The following is a 13,871-nucleotide window of genomic DNA, read 5'->3' as shown; positions in this document are numbered from 1 at the left end:
ACTGAGCTACTTCTGTTCCTGGAACAATTTGAGGCTACAGTCCTAAAGGTCAAAAATATTGTAGTAAACTGAAATTTATTAAATTGGTAAAAGATAGATTTTTAGTAGATTCTTCTAAAAACCCATGACTATTAACAGATTACAGTCTGGAGATCTTTCTTCTCCAGAGCAAGGCATTTCCTGTAACTTAATGTGGTAAATTCACTGGGTATCATCTGGTTGAACTCTTATGACTAAGGTGTGGTCAGGCTTTTCAGATGTTTGATTAGAGACTCAAGGAATAGTAATTTTCAACTCAGAGAAGTCACATTAGGCTTGTGCACAACAACTGTTTATCTGAATTGATGACTGTCACAGTCTGTTGGAGATCGCATACGTAGGGATTCTAGCCCATCCTTGTTTGAGGCATTGCTCCTCATGGATAACTGCTAGTACTAAGGTAAGCATGTTGTTTTTCTTTTAAGCAGGTCCTAGAAATATACAAAGTGTTATTTTCTTTTCTTCTCCCCGTTGGTTTCATGGAGCTCTTAGTATTGGGATAAATAGTGTTTGCAAAATTTAATTTATTACCACCTGTGTCTGAAAGGCTATTTTTATGCTATTCTCTATTCAGATCTGTATGCTGGAGATGTTAGAGAATCATGTCTTGTATTTTCTGTAGCCTAACTTCTTCTGAATTGAAAAGTGTTCTTCTTTCTTTCTTACCAATCACGCAAGAATTTGAACTGACAGAGAGTTTTGTGTTTATAGCTTAGAATGTTTTCTTAGAGAGACAAACCAATAGAATGTCCTATAGAAATAATTTGCTCAGACCATTTTCTTGCAGTTTATTTGCTTACTTAACTATATGCATTTTAACTGCTGAAAACTCTGCAATGCAAAACTCATAAATCTTTCAATCTCTGAAATTTATTTATATATATATATATATATACACATATGTATATGTCTTGCTTATATATTTCACTGCAATATGTTAAGCTAAAATATTTGATATTTCAGGTGTTGTATTTGTCCTGCTGTTGCATACTTGGCGTATTTCTAATTTGTTGCTTGATTTTGCTATATTTGTTAAAATTTTGCTTACTGCAGTAATAAACAAAAACAGGTTTTTTGTGGCTTGGGGGTTTTGTTTCTCTATTAGATGTAATGTGACTTTGAAAACGTTTCTCTATATTTGATAGTGAATTTTTTTCTTTCATCCTACAGCTACAAGCTTTGGTATAGCTTTGCCAGCTTGGATTGTGGATCAGAAAAATTCAATTTTGGTGAGTCAGCTTGCTTAGCTCAAGATTTTAAGGTGAACTTTCAAGTGTTTATGAAAAAGAAAATTTGCTTAATATTTGCTTAATATTAATCAATTTTTAGTCAAAACACATAAAGACTTTGGTCCAAGTGCACCTCTTTGAAGCAAATTTCAAGAGCCATAAGTGTTACAGTAGTTTAAATCTAACCATGGAGATTAAAGTACGAATATGTTTTGAGAAATCTCATTCCAGTGGCAATGAGGTTCTGCTGTGGTCGCCCCTGTTACAAAGTGTGTTTGCTCTTGCAAGGAAACACATTTAGACTAGTGATGCTCTAATCATACAGTATCTAAGTGTTCTGCCTGTAGTATTTGTTACTGCAAGATATTTTTCCTAATCAATTGATTTCTTTTGATCATCTGTCCACTGCATCACAGTTAAGCTGCCAACTTTTTAATTATTAAAGAAACTGACCTGTGTCAGTGTGTAAATAATTTAAACTAATTCATATGTGAATCACACTAAACTGACACTCCTTATTTAAGCCATACCTAGTTATATTACTGCTAAGTTTCTCTTCAGAAATAATGACAGCTATTATGCAATAAGCTTGTGATAGTTTTGAGTAAACTTGTGGTAGTACTACTTGACTATGTTTTAGAATAAAGATTAAACAAGAGTGGTATTAAGTAGCCGCAGTATCTGATAGAGTATGTTTTGTATTTTTTCTGTAGGTGTTGTTTGTGTATGGATTAGCATTTATGGTTATTCTTCCAGTTGTTGTGGTAAGTAGTATCTGATACTCTACTCTGTGTAACCAAGTTGTAAACAAAGCTGTCTTAGCCATAGAGTTCTCATTCTTGCCTTTCACCAAGTAAGCTGATTTTTAAAAGGTGGTGTTTTTTTCAACTGTGAGAAAAGTGTGGCTGCTGTAGAGTTTCCAGAAGAATGCAGTGCCATGATAAAGAGGGGACTCCAGGGAAAATACTGGATATCACAAGAATTATTAAGCTATGTAATTTGTCTTGTAGCTTCTTTCTCAAGAAAATTAATGAGGTGATGAGCTCAAGAGGATATTCGGTGGTAAAGACTGAGATGTCTCTAGCTGGTGGTGCTAGAATGATTACTGCAGGTGAAGCAGGTGGTTGATTTGGTTTTTCCTGGCTGCCTTTGTTTTCATAACTTCAGTTTTTATTGATCTTCTGTATACCATGAGATGTTTGTCCTTGACATTGCTTTGTGTGAGGAATCAATTGATAGGTGAGTGTTGTTTCAGGGCTTGGGTTTGCCCTGCGGTGTTGCTTTTGAACAATGCCCCTTAACCAGTGATTGTGCTTTTGGGGTGCATGAAACAAGACTCAGAAAACTGACACCAAAACCCCCTCATGTTCTTGAGAAGAAGATTTTTTGTTTGAAAAAGCGTCCTGAGGTGTTGGCAGCTGCTTCCATCAGTATGTGCAGAGACTCAGAGAGACATTATCCCTTCCCTTTGAATCGTTCTGTGTAATTGACAATTTAGTTTAGAAGATAAATGTGCTGACTTCAACAAATGGTTAAATAGAAAGTCTAAAATCCAGGATATAAAAATTTTTCATGCCTTTCCTTTTAGGATTCAGTTGATGCTTTTTTGTATACACATACTTTTGGTGATTTACACGAGGTTTATCATAGTGCAAATGAAAAAAAAAACAACTTTGCTGTTGGTACAAATAAATGTTCTTCTGAGCACAGAAAAAATGTCCTGCCTCTTCTTGCCCCATACCAGATGTCGACTTGTATGTTTAGACTTGTCACTGTAAATTTCTTTTATAAGCCAGTGAAGAGGAATAGTCATTTTTATGGAGCAAGTTATTTTATCATTTCATTTTAAAGCAGACATACAAGATAATTCATGCCTTTAATGGGTCTGTTTCTCTTTCATGAATCACTAAAGAAGATGAACTTAAATACCATGTAGTCATCCTATGTTTGATGGGCATCTAAAATAAAGTCAGGGTACTTCTGCCCTTTGAATCCAGATTAATGAAAAAGGACAGTACTGATAAGTAGTTCTTTCCAGACTTCCACTGACCTAAATAATGTCATGTACATGAGGCAAGAGACAGGAGCTGTATCTGCTGAAGCAGTTAAAATAGCCTTTTTCATGTGGATTTGGACTAGCTTGTTACATTTTTCTTCCAATACCTGTGCTCATACAATTATTTGATAACTGTGGGATTTTAATTAATTTTTTATGCAGGAAAACATTGTAGAAAGTTGTGTTGTATTTTGTGTTAGCAGTCATCTATTCATGGAGGAATCAAACCTAATTTATTAAAAATATTGTTAGAGCCAGTCCTTGAGTATTTTCCACATAATTAGGTACATTGCAGAATTCTTTCCATAGTGGGAGAATTCACTATTATTAAACTAATAGTAGTAAGCATCACTTAGTACTTTACTGCTTGTTGCTCTTCACTGATAATGAATTTCACAGTAGATTGAGAAGTATCTTTGTGTTTTCTTATGGTAAATGAGCTTTGCTTGCAGGGAGGAGTTTAATGAACAGATTGCAGTTTATAACCCAGCACACCATTTTTCTGAAAATAAATTAGAGAATACAACCACTGTAGAGTGAGTTCTGTAATCTGAGTTACTGGTGTAATGCTAATTAAGCATTTATAAGAGTGTTGCTCTTCTTGTGTCAACCTGAAGGTGTATGGCTCAATTTGGAAAATTTGCAGTGAGGGCCCCATGCCACCTCCAGATTCCTCTTCTGAAAAGCATTCTGTAGTCAGGAGACTTAAATCACAGTTTTGCAAACTTTCTCATAGTGAGAGAAATCTCTTTGTTCTTGGTTTGGTCTTGGCCTGCCTAAACTAGATTTGAATGCTGAGTTGTGAGGAGTTATCACATCATATAAAAAAAGTGGTAAATCGAGTGAATTTACTGTTTATTGGATTTATTAAAACAACACCAGAAATAAACCAAGCAGTGTATATGTGTGCAGATGTACGTGCTAGGGAAAATTTCTCTCGGCTAGAGGTCGTTGAAAAATGTTTAGTGTTAGATTCTCTCAAATGAATTTATCAGTGTGCTTTTAAAGTTTGTGTCAGCAAATATATTTTGTTTCCCTCTCCTTTCTGAAGTTCAGTTCACCTCAACATAAATAATATCAGTTGGGCTGGGTTACCTGCTTGTTGACAGACATGAATTCATGCAGTATGGCTGTTTTGATGCTTCCTTGTAGCTGACATCAGTCTGTTCTTGTTGAATATTTCAGGGTTCCTGGTGGTACCGATCAATACGATACAGTGGAGATCAGATTCTCATTCGGACCACTCAAATCTATACATATTTTGTCTATAAAACCCGGAACATGGACATGAAACGTAAGTAAAAGGCATCTTCAACTGTAGATGTGTTCACCAGGAAGTGTCAGTCTGCTGACATTAAAATACTTCTATTTTGTAAGCCTTAACTAGGTTAAAGTAATGCTTCTGCTTCCTTTAGAGTGTTTTTAAAACTTAATTCCGTTGCAGGCAAAGAATACTCTGTGAAGAAGACTTAAATGTTTGGGAGAGGGAATTGTATAGATCTATATTTATATCTATACGTTAAAAAAAAAAGGGGGGGTATTGTATGTTGGGAAAAAACTGCTGACCTGCCTGTAGCCTTCAGTTGCCAGTAGGAGTCAACCTCTATCTGTGTGTTTTCTTCTGTTAGTGTAAAAAGACAGGCTTTGGAATTTTTTTAGGGCTTTCATAAAATTTTTATATGCATAAAGAATGAAATAGCGTTTCTTGTTTTTAGATGTTAGAAATAGAGAGTTAAGTGTCTGTTAAAATATTTTGCTATAAATTCTATGTTATTTTGTTACTTGTTTGTAGCTTTCAGTATATTTACGTTTCTTGCCTACACCCTGATTTTCAAGGAATAAGCCCCCATTTTTCTAGAGAAAACTGCAAATATCGTTCCTTGGTGCAAAATTGTATCTTTCAGTTCAGGGGCTAGAATGAGCCTGAAGATTTGGCACAATACTACTTAGTTCTAGATTGGATTAACTGGATTGCATGCTCAGAGCAATTGAAAAGCAAAATAGAAGACCCCCAAAATCTTTGAAAAAGAGTTCATAAATATATTCTCTTACTCCTTTGAATTGCACTTTTTTTCAGCTTTAAATTTGCTGGAAGATTGCTGAAATCTGCTCTTGATCCATCCTTTTCCTGCAGAGCAGAAATGCTTCACAGATGATCCAAAGGGTGTAGGGACCAAGAGTATGAAAAGATGTTATCCTTTTATTCACAAGGCACATGAGTTTGTGTGTGGGATTAGTTCAGACTGGTTCATACTCTCTTTTGTCATACTCTTATGTTTTTTTTTTGTTTTCAGCTAGATGAGAAAAGAGAGAGTAGATGAGCCTTAAGAAGTTTGGGGAGATCACTTTCTTTCTTCGGATTTGTTCTTAACAGTAATTTCATATAGAACCTTGCTCAGAACCCAGCTTTGAGGCTTGTCTTGTCTCTTCTAAAGGTTATATTAAAAGTTAACTGTAGATTTAAGTGGCCTTATTTAAGGACTCAACACTTTCAGGTAGTTCCAGGATCAGAGGCAGGTCATTTTTTTCTACTGAGGTCTGTTGTGCAGTCTGAATGAAAACTAAGGTGCAACTGAGGTGGCTTAGACAAACCACACAGTGATCAGGTAAGGCTTTTGCTTGGTTGTGAATTCCACTGTATTGTGGTATCTCAGTGTCAGCAAATGTAATCAAACCAGGCTAGGGAAATGATAAGACAAATCTCCATGACTTTCCTTGTTTTAGGGTATTTTTTCAAGTTTCAGGATGAACAAACTTTCAGAATCTCCTTTCCTGGAGATTTACAGTTGTTGATCTTAAATAATGGGGAGATACTTATAGTCATCTGAAGTCTTCAATATGCTAGGCTGAGGAAATGAATAGAGAATTGAGCATGGAAATGAAAATTGAGGCTCAGGGAACTTGACTCATTGTTAGTAGTTTGAATTCACTGGGCACTGCAGGTAGGCAAAAATAATTTTGACTTGTTCGTAAGAGCATTTGCTCAAAATTTAAGAAGGAAGCTTGAGTAACTACTGATTAAGTTATTTTAACTGGAGAAAATGATTCTGTGAGCTCTCTCATTGTCTGTGGCTGAGGGCTCTGGTATGTTCATGAGCAGGAAACTCACAATGGGACTAAAATAGTCAGTTGTCTAGGCCTTTAATTTTAGTTACACTACAGAATGTTTTGTGGTAATACAGATTTTTTTAATCACATTAAGAAAAGAGCAGTCCATCATCTTTGTGCAGTTTGTTTGTAGGATTATTTATTGAACTGCTTTTCTGATAATTACAAGAATTTTTTTGATGAAGTTTCAATGCTGACTGAACAGAAAATGGAGCTGAAATTTTATTCTTCCTGCCTCCCTCTTCCATACACATCATGGTGCTGCTGCAGTCACATGGATTGCTGAGAGGAATGGTTCTGTGAGCATGCAGAAGTAGTCAAACTGCGGTGCAGTGATGTCTGCTAGTCCTAATGAAGTCTAATTATGTTTTTTTCAAGACATTAAGTGTCACATGCTGGATTTTATACCATGCAAAACTGAGCCTTGAATGATCTCTTTTGTCAGGTGCCAGACATTGATTCCTGCCTACTTTGCCCTGTGGCCGTAGTAACTGATCCATAACTAGAGAACATGGATATTCATGGTTGTTGGGGGAGGAATGGGAATAAGTTTTATGGCTGAAGATTCTGAAGAGATCAGTTGGTGGCTTAGGATGTTGACATTTTCTTTGTCTGACTCCAATTATCTTTGCAGGGCTCATAATGGTTTTAGCAGGGGCATCTGAATTTGATCCTCAGTACAATAAAGATGCGACGAGTAGACCAGCAGACAACATCCAGATCCCTCAGGTCAGTTATGGCAAGAGATGTTTTAACTGACCCTTCAAGGGAAGAGGGAGGTGATGCTTCTGGGTGACCAGCTGACAGAATTCAGGTTCTTCAGGCATTAACTTTGTAGAGAGGCAACTGTATCCCTTCAGAAATAGGAGTTAGAAGCTAGGCTCTATTTAAACTTGTTTAAAAGAAAAGATAACATTAATGGTGCTAATGCTTGTTTTAGATGGAACTGGTTTAGTATATAGGCTGCTGCATTGGGCTTTTTAGGGAGGGGTAAAGTAAATAGGAAAATAGAGTGTTAATCCATAAAAATTCTGAGTATTGACATAAGGAGATGATCCTTTAAATCATTAACACAAACCTGGTTGAGTGAGTTAACATAATAAAATAAAATTATTATCTGATATCTGAATTAGTGATGTCTTTAAGTATCATGAAGATTCCTCCATGAATATCTGCCATAAATGCATACTGTGGCAAATAATTTTTCCCAGCAGAGTTTTAGAAAGTCTTATTTATCAGAAACTAACACTTTAAGAACTTTAAAGCACAGTATACAAAATGCTCCAATGAAAGTGTTTCGAGTTGGCAAAAAGAGGGGGGGAAATAGTCTCACAGATTTAACCTTTGCATGCACATAATGTAATTTTCGTTTTTTAAACATGACCCAAATGTAAGAGGTATCTCAGTCTATTTTCTTTTACTAATGGTCTCTGTCTCTTCTACAAATTCTTTATCATGTTGTGGATTTTGAACAGAAGATGGAATTGCAGTAAAGTGGAGTTTTTCAGCAATGGGAGCAAAAGGCTGGAAAAGATCCCCTTGATCAATGGTTCTTTACCCGTGCTGTTGCCAGCGTTGGCATTCTGCAAGGCCTTTTACATTTAATCATTCAATTTTTAAAAGGCAGTCAAGCCTTCTGTAACATATCCTGCTGAGAAGCTGTTCTAGTGATTAGGAGTCCTGTTTATGACCAATTTATATCTTTGGTTTTTGTCATCACTATTCTGGAGTCTAAACAATTCTTGCTATGTATATCCTTATGCATCTGTGGACAGAAGCAATAGCCCATTAGTTATCTTTTTGTCTTTGTTTTGCTAAACTAGAAAAGCTGCTGTCTTGCATTCATCTCTTTTCCAAAAGGTTCATTTCTCTCCTCCTGCTATGTACTGAACAGGGTACTGTTCCCTGATGATAGATTTCTAAATTTTACATTATTTTTTATCTGCTTAGAAATGTCCACAGTATTCTATGCTAAGTCTTAACAGTGCCTCAGTTGGTGGCACTACTGTTCCAATATTTCTGCAGGGAATGATGTTCAACATACTCTTTTCCACATATGTTTTGTATGGTGGTTTAGTGCAAATAGAGTGGGAGCAGTAAATTTTCAGATTTCCCCATCATGGGTGTCTCTGTTTTCCAGGTAACAGGTTCCCATCTTCAAGCTGCAGTTCTCGTTAGTATCCAAGTGCATGACTTTGCATTTTATGACAGATTTTGTTCCCTTTCTAAAGGTCCAGTGCTCGGTGTCATCTGTGGTTTTTTCTGACTACATGGCAGAACAATTCACTGAAGCATCAGTATAGCAGAGTATTGCTAATAACTTCTGCTAGTGTACCCTGTTTTTGGGGCCATGATCAATGTTCCCATTTTTCACAAAATTCTAAGTTTTACTGCTCTTGATCTGAGGTTACGCCAGGATGTGCTTATAAGAAACTTCTTGTCAGAAGATGTTTTTTTCAAGTGTGGGAAAAGACTGGTCAAAGGGTGTTACCACTTAGCTGTTGATACCCAAAGTTCTCTCCTTGTCTTGAGATTCTGGAATTTTTATGTCTCCTCAGGTAACTTTTTGAGCTAAAAAGTGAAGCCTCTGGGCCATGTACTAAATGCTGCTTTATCTGAGCTACTGTTACTCAGACCTGTTTGAACTGTGGGTATTGGTCCTGTGGGGATCAGGAAGGGTCATCCAGAGTACAGAACACTACACTTTTTTCAAGTTGGTGTGGTTTATAAAGAAGTTAAAATACTTGTAGCCTACCAGGGGTTTCAGGCTTGTAAACATGTTTTACCTGAAATTATTCCTAGGGAAATTTGCTGTATTTTAGATGGGTGAAGGGTCTCAAGATGCTGTTGCTTGTGCGTATTAAATTCAATGTAAATGCCTTAGAAATATGGTTGAATCTAGTAAACCTTGGCAATAAAATCAGATACTAAAAATATTTATCTGTCAATACAAATTTACTTAACACTACATGAGACAAGTTTCTTGCATGCAAATCTTTATGACCCCCTCATTCAGACATTGAAAAAAGGCATATAAAGACACTTTTAAACTTTTTGGAGCTGGGTTTTGAATAAAAATGGCTAATGTTCATCTCTGCAGAAATTTCCAAGGAAAAATTACTTAAACTCTCGCTTTTGTGAACATACTTCTTTTCCCTTGTGAACTGTTCTCCTCTATTTGCTTGTCTTTAGCAATAAAATAGCAGTTTGTGTTTAACTATTTTATTTTAGCTAATCAGAGAAATTGGTGGCATAAATTTAAAGAAGAATGAGCCTCCTCTCACCTACCCTTACAGTCTGAAAGCCAGAGTTCTGCTGTTGACTCATCTTGCCCGGATGCAAGTTCCTGAGGTCCTTGAAGAAGGTAATGACTTCTCCCCTAATTGGATATTACTGGAAGCAGAGCAAGATGCTGCATGCTATAGGACTTTTGATTCTTGTCCTATAAAGAGTTGAATGGATCTCTGTTCAATAATTTCTATGCAGGCTGCTTAGTTTTTCAACTAGTCCCCTCTAGAGCATTTACTCAGCATTTATTCGCTCTCCTGACAGCTCTGCAATACTGGTATTTTATTTCTTAATGCTTTTGCCTGCAAATATAGCTTAGATAAATAGTTTTTGACTTTTGTAATAGAATAAAAATTTTAACATGAAGTATATTTACTTTTCAGAGCAAGGAAATCCAAGATCAGCATAATGCTGGTTCTTGTAGCATTTCTATGTGTTTATTTTTGGAGGTTTTTAGCCCACTATGTGAAGTAAAGGTGACAAGATTAGAATTTTAAATATCACTTACCTGTGAGCTTTAGTTTGTGTTTTGAAATTTTTAATACTTTAATACAAAATACAATACTTTAATACTTTAATACAAAATGTTTCTAAATACATTTCTTAAGTTTCAGCCATGAAAGCCATAGTTTTCAGCTGACCAGCAAAGTTGAGATGTTCTACATTTTAGTGGAAATAAAAAAATCAAACCCAAACCAACAAACCAGGGAAGATGCTTTGCTTCAAATTTTTCAGTTCCTTTCAAAAGAAAAATAATCAGTTTTAGGAAGTCATGAAAAATATCTTATTTTTCCTATGCTTAGTTTACTGTTTGTACTTAGAACTTCACAGAACTGCATTCAAAAGAAGTTGATACCTTGCAGATAATGTTTTTGTAAAACTAGTGTTTTACTTAAAATTAAAAATCTTGGTTTTAATTTGTGATTGCCTGAAGAATTAATGCGATTTTTATATGGCTGGTAAGTTGTCTATGCCATCATTTTGCTTTTTTTTAGATGGATCTATGAAGCCTTGTTTCATTTGGTGTGGAAGCTTTGTGGAAACAAAATTTGTTTCCTCTTAGCACTTGCTTTTTCCTGTTTTTTTAAAGGAATGTAACAGATGGACATGTCAGTGAGAATAAAGCAACATTTTTGCCGCAATACAAGAATGAATAGAAGTGAAGACCATTCCAATTAAATGGTCCAGTTCATGTGAACTGATTGTTTTTCCTAAAAGTAGTACAGCATAATTGCAGCCAGTTATATCTTGCAGATCAGCAGTTTATCCTTAAGAAGAGTCCTGCACTACTTCAAGAAATGATTAATGTGATCTGCCAACTAATAATAATGGCTCGAAGCAGGGAAGGTAAGATAAGAAATTGTATAATTAAAACCAGTAAATATGTTTCTTCACTGTGATACTTCATAAAGTCTTTGGTTCTTGTGGGAAACTTAACCTGTGCTATTTAGAAATGCCTAAATGCCCTTTTGCTCTTTTTACTGTAATGAGAGTTTTTGGGGATTAAAACGGTGCTGCTGCTGCCAAGCTCTGCTCTGAAATCCTGAGTATCTCTGTCCTGCTTGTAATTTTTGCAATTAAAGTTTCCTTAAATGCAATTGAAAACCTTGTCTTGAATTTGTGGTTAATTTTCAGTAGCAAATCATTTAGTATAAGACTTGTGTTCTCTCCATTTGCACTTCTATAGTACAAATGCCTCTTGTTTTTTAGATAATTTCGTTGCCATTATTTCTTTGTATGTTGCTCATATTTCTCCACATCAGAATTCTATGCTCTTTAGTCTGCTATGTAGTTTTATTCTGAACTTGTAGGGGCAGGTGCTTAGCTGTAATTGCCATAGAAATTATAATTTAATTTAAATATAATATTTAAGCATTTTTCTTTCCACTGTAAAAAGGCAGTTACTCAGAAGATGGTTCCTTGCAGTGCAAGGAAGCAGAGACTTGGATATCATTCGTTTACTGCACCAAACACAGTCAAGGCATTTTTTATGTCAAACTGGTGACCATTTTTTTGCTATCAAACAATAATTACTGGTTGATCTTTACTAGACTGAAACTCCTTTAATGAGCATTGATAGCCTCCTAGTAAGAATTGTTTTGGGGAAGATATTTCCCAGAACTATTGCGAGTGATGCTGGAAATAGTGCTCCATAACAAAATAAAGTGTGATAGGGGATCTGAGCAGATAAGGATGTTGTGTGTTAGATTAGATTTTTTTTTTTTAAATTTGGATAGTGTTTTATAAAAAGTACCTGGACTTCTGAGATCCTGTAAAATACTTCAAGGGTCTGAAAAATACCTTTAAGATGGTGTAGATGGCCTATGTACTTATTATTCAACTAGCAAATAGTTGTTTTCTCTTCTGCAAAATGCAACGAAAACAACACAGGCAGAAGCGCTTTTTTATGCAACAGAATTGGAAGTCTTTGAAAAATGAGGAACACTTACAGTTCTTCTTGTAAAAGCTGAAGTAAGATACTGAACAGAGAGTGCATTATATACTTTGCAACTTAAATGACCTTCAAGTAGCTCTATTCTTTTCCTCTAGTTCTGAATATACACTGATACATTCTTAATTTGACAGTAAAATAAATATTTATAAATGCATTGTTCTTAATAAATTGCTTTGAAGTTTCCAGAACTTTAGATTTTAACTTAAATTAAAATAAAATGAGACAGTATTTTGAAATACTGTGGTGTAAACTAATTTTCTGTTAGCAATTGAAATGGTTATTTGTAAACCAAATCTGAGCAACTGCTACCGCTAACAATTTCCAGAGATTATCATTACCACTTCCAGCCTCAATCATTTTGTGAAAGTGGAAGAGAATTTATAGCTGTTGTTATGTATGGTAGAAATCACTTCCCTAGATTTGGAGAAAAAGTAGGTATGTATCATAGGTATAGTTGAGGACTTGTCTGGTATTTCTCTAACAGTTTTTCTCATAATTATTTCCAAAGTTTGAAAGGGGCAGTAGCCAGAAATTTGTACTGAACAACCAGTTCATGTGCTCTCAGCACATGGTGTTAAAAGAGAAGATGGTATCCAATAGTTGTCATTAACATCCAACGATAATGAAATTGGGGATTTCAAGGTAAACAGTTTCAGAATTTTGGTCATTGGTCTAAAGTGAAGTCACTGCATTTACTACTTACTATTTATTTGGCAAACAAAATGCATTGACCCTGTTTTCGATTACTGTGCCTGGGGAGAGAACTGTGTCGTCCTAGGAAACAACTGGAAATTGTAAAGATGACATTGGTTTGGTTTTGTGTCATTTGTGGGTTTTTTGGGATTAATAAAATTGAAGTTAGAGATTGAAATTTTTAAGTGACTGCTTTGCTCAAGTTTGTATTTGTCACCATAATTTTAAGTGCCTTAAAACTAAATTGCAGTTGGTTTTGGGGTTAGTTCTAATTTTCACTTAAATCAACCTTGACATAGTACATAAAAGGAACACATGCTACAGTTAGTCATAGATTTTCAGCAATTCTAGCTCTATGAAAGTACGAAGATAATAGCAAGTGTTAATACTACCTAAAGAAATATTATGGGGACAAATCATACTTTGTGAAACTGAAATTGATAGTGGGTTGAGAAGTCTCATTTTGTGCTGCATTCCTGCATTGAAATATTCTGAAATGTTTTTGTTGCTGTTAGAAGCTTAAAAATGTCTGCAGCTATTTATGCTTACCTTGTCACAGGTCTTTCAAAGAAAGACACTTAATATGAATCTTTTCAAACTTGGCACTTAGCTTTCCTTTGTGGCATTCCTTGCTTGCATCCATTGTTCTGTGACAATTTAACTGATACCTGAGATACCTGAGAACCAGCAGATGTAAATTATTTTCATGGCTTCCTTTAGATCGTCATTAAGTAGATAGCTGCCTTGCCAAGTGAGGTGTTTGTTGCCAAAAACATGGGATGTGCTCCAATAAGTGTCTGCAGAATCTAGGCATCTGTTCAGCTGTCCAGTTAAAGCATGTTCCGTAATTCAGGTTGGAAACTGCAGTGTAATGAAGACATTGTGGCTTGACCCAAGTGTATGCCACACCTTCACAAGCAACTAAAATTTGCATTTAAATTTGGGATTCACTGTCATATGTTGGGTTTAAATTGAAAGAGGATGCTTTTAGATAAGAAATTCT

The 13,871-nt window shown here is 35.5% G+C and overlaps 1 protein-coding gene across 1 annotated transcript in view; it reads left to right on the top strand.

Annotated features, from left to right (window-relative positions):
- The window catches only part of SEC63 (SEC63 homolog, protein translocation regulator), a 56,899-nt gene that overhangs the window by 26,199 nt on the left and 16,829 nt on the right, over nucleotides 1-13,871 (top strand). The window contains exons 6-11 of the mRNA XM_066315219.1: nucleotides 1,210-1,268; nucleotides 1,982-2,032; nucleotides 4,510-4,618; nucleotides 7,067-7,161; nucleotides 9,664-9,796; nucleotides 10,975-11,067. Of these exons, the coding sequence (XP_066171316.1) occupies nucleotides 1,210-1,268; nucleotides 1,982-2,032; nucleotides 4,510-4,618; nucleotides 7,067-7,161; nucleotides 9,664-9,796; nucleotides 10,975-11,067 (540 nt within the window). The remainder of the gene's footprint in view (nucleotides 1-1,209; nucleotides 1,269-1,981; nucleotides 2,033-4,509; nucleotides 4,619-7,066; nucleotides 7,162-9,663; nucleotides 9,797-10,974; nucleotides 11,068-13,871) is intronic.

The sequence above is a fragment of the Sylvia atricapilla genome, chromosome 3 (assembly GCF_009819655.1).
Source record: "Sylvia atricapilla isolate bSylAtr1 chromosome 3, bSylAtr1.pri, whole genome shotgun sequence".
NCBI lineage: Eukaryota > Metazoa > Chordata > Aves > Passeriformes > Sylviidae > Sylvia > Sylvia atricapilla.
The sequence above is the reverse complement of the archived record's forward strand: the minus strand, read 5'-3'. Positions and strand labels throughout refer to the sequence as shown.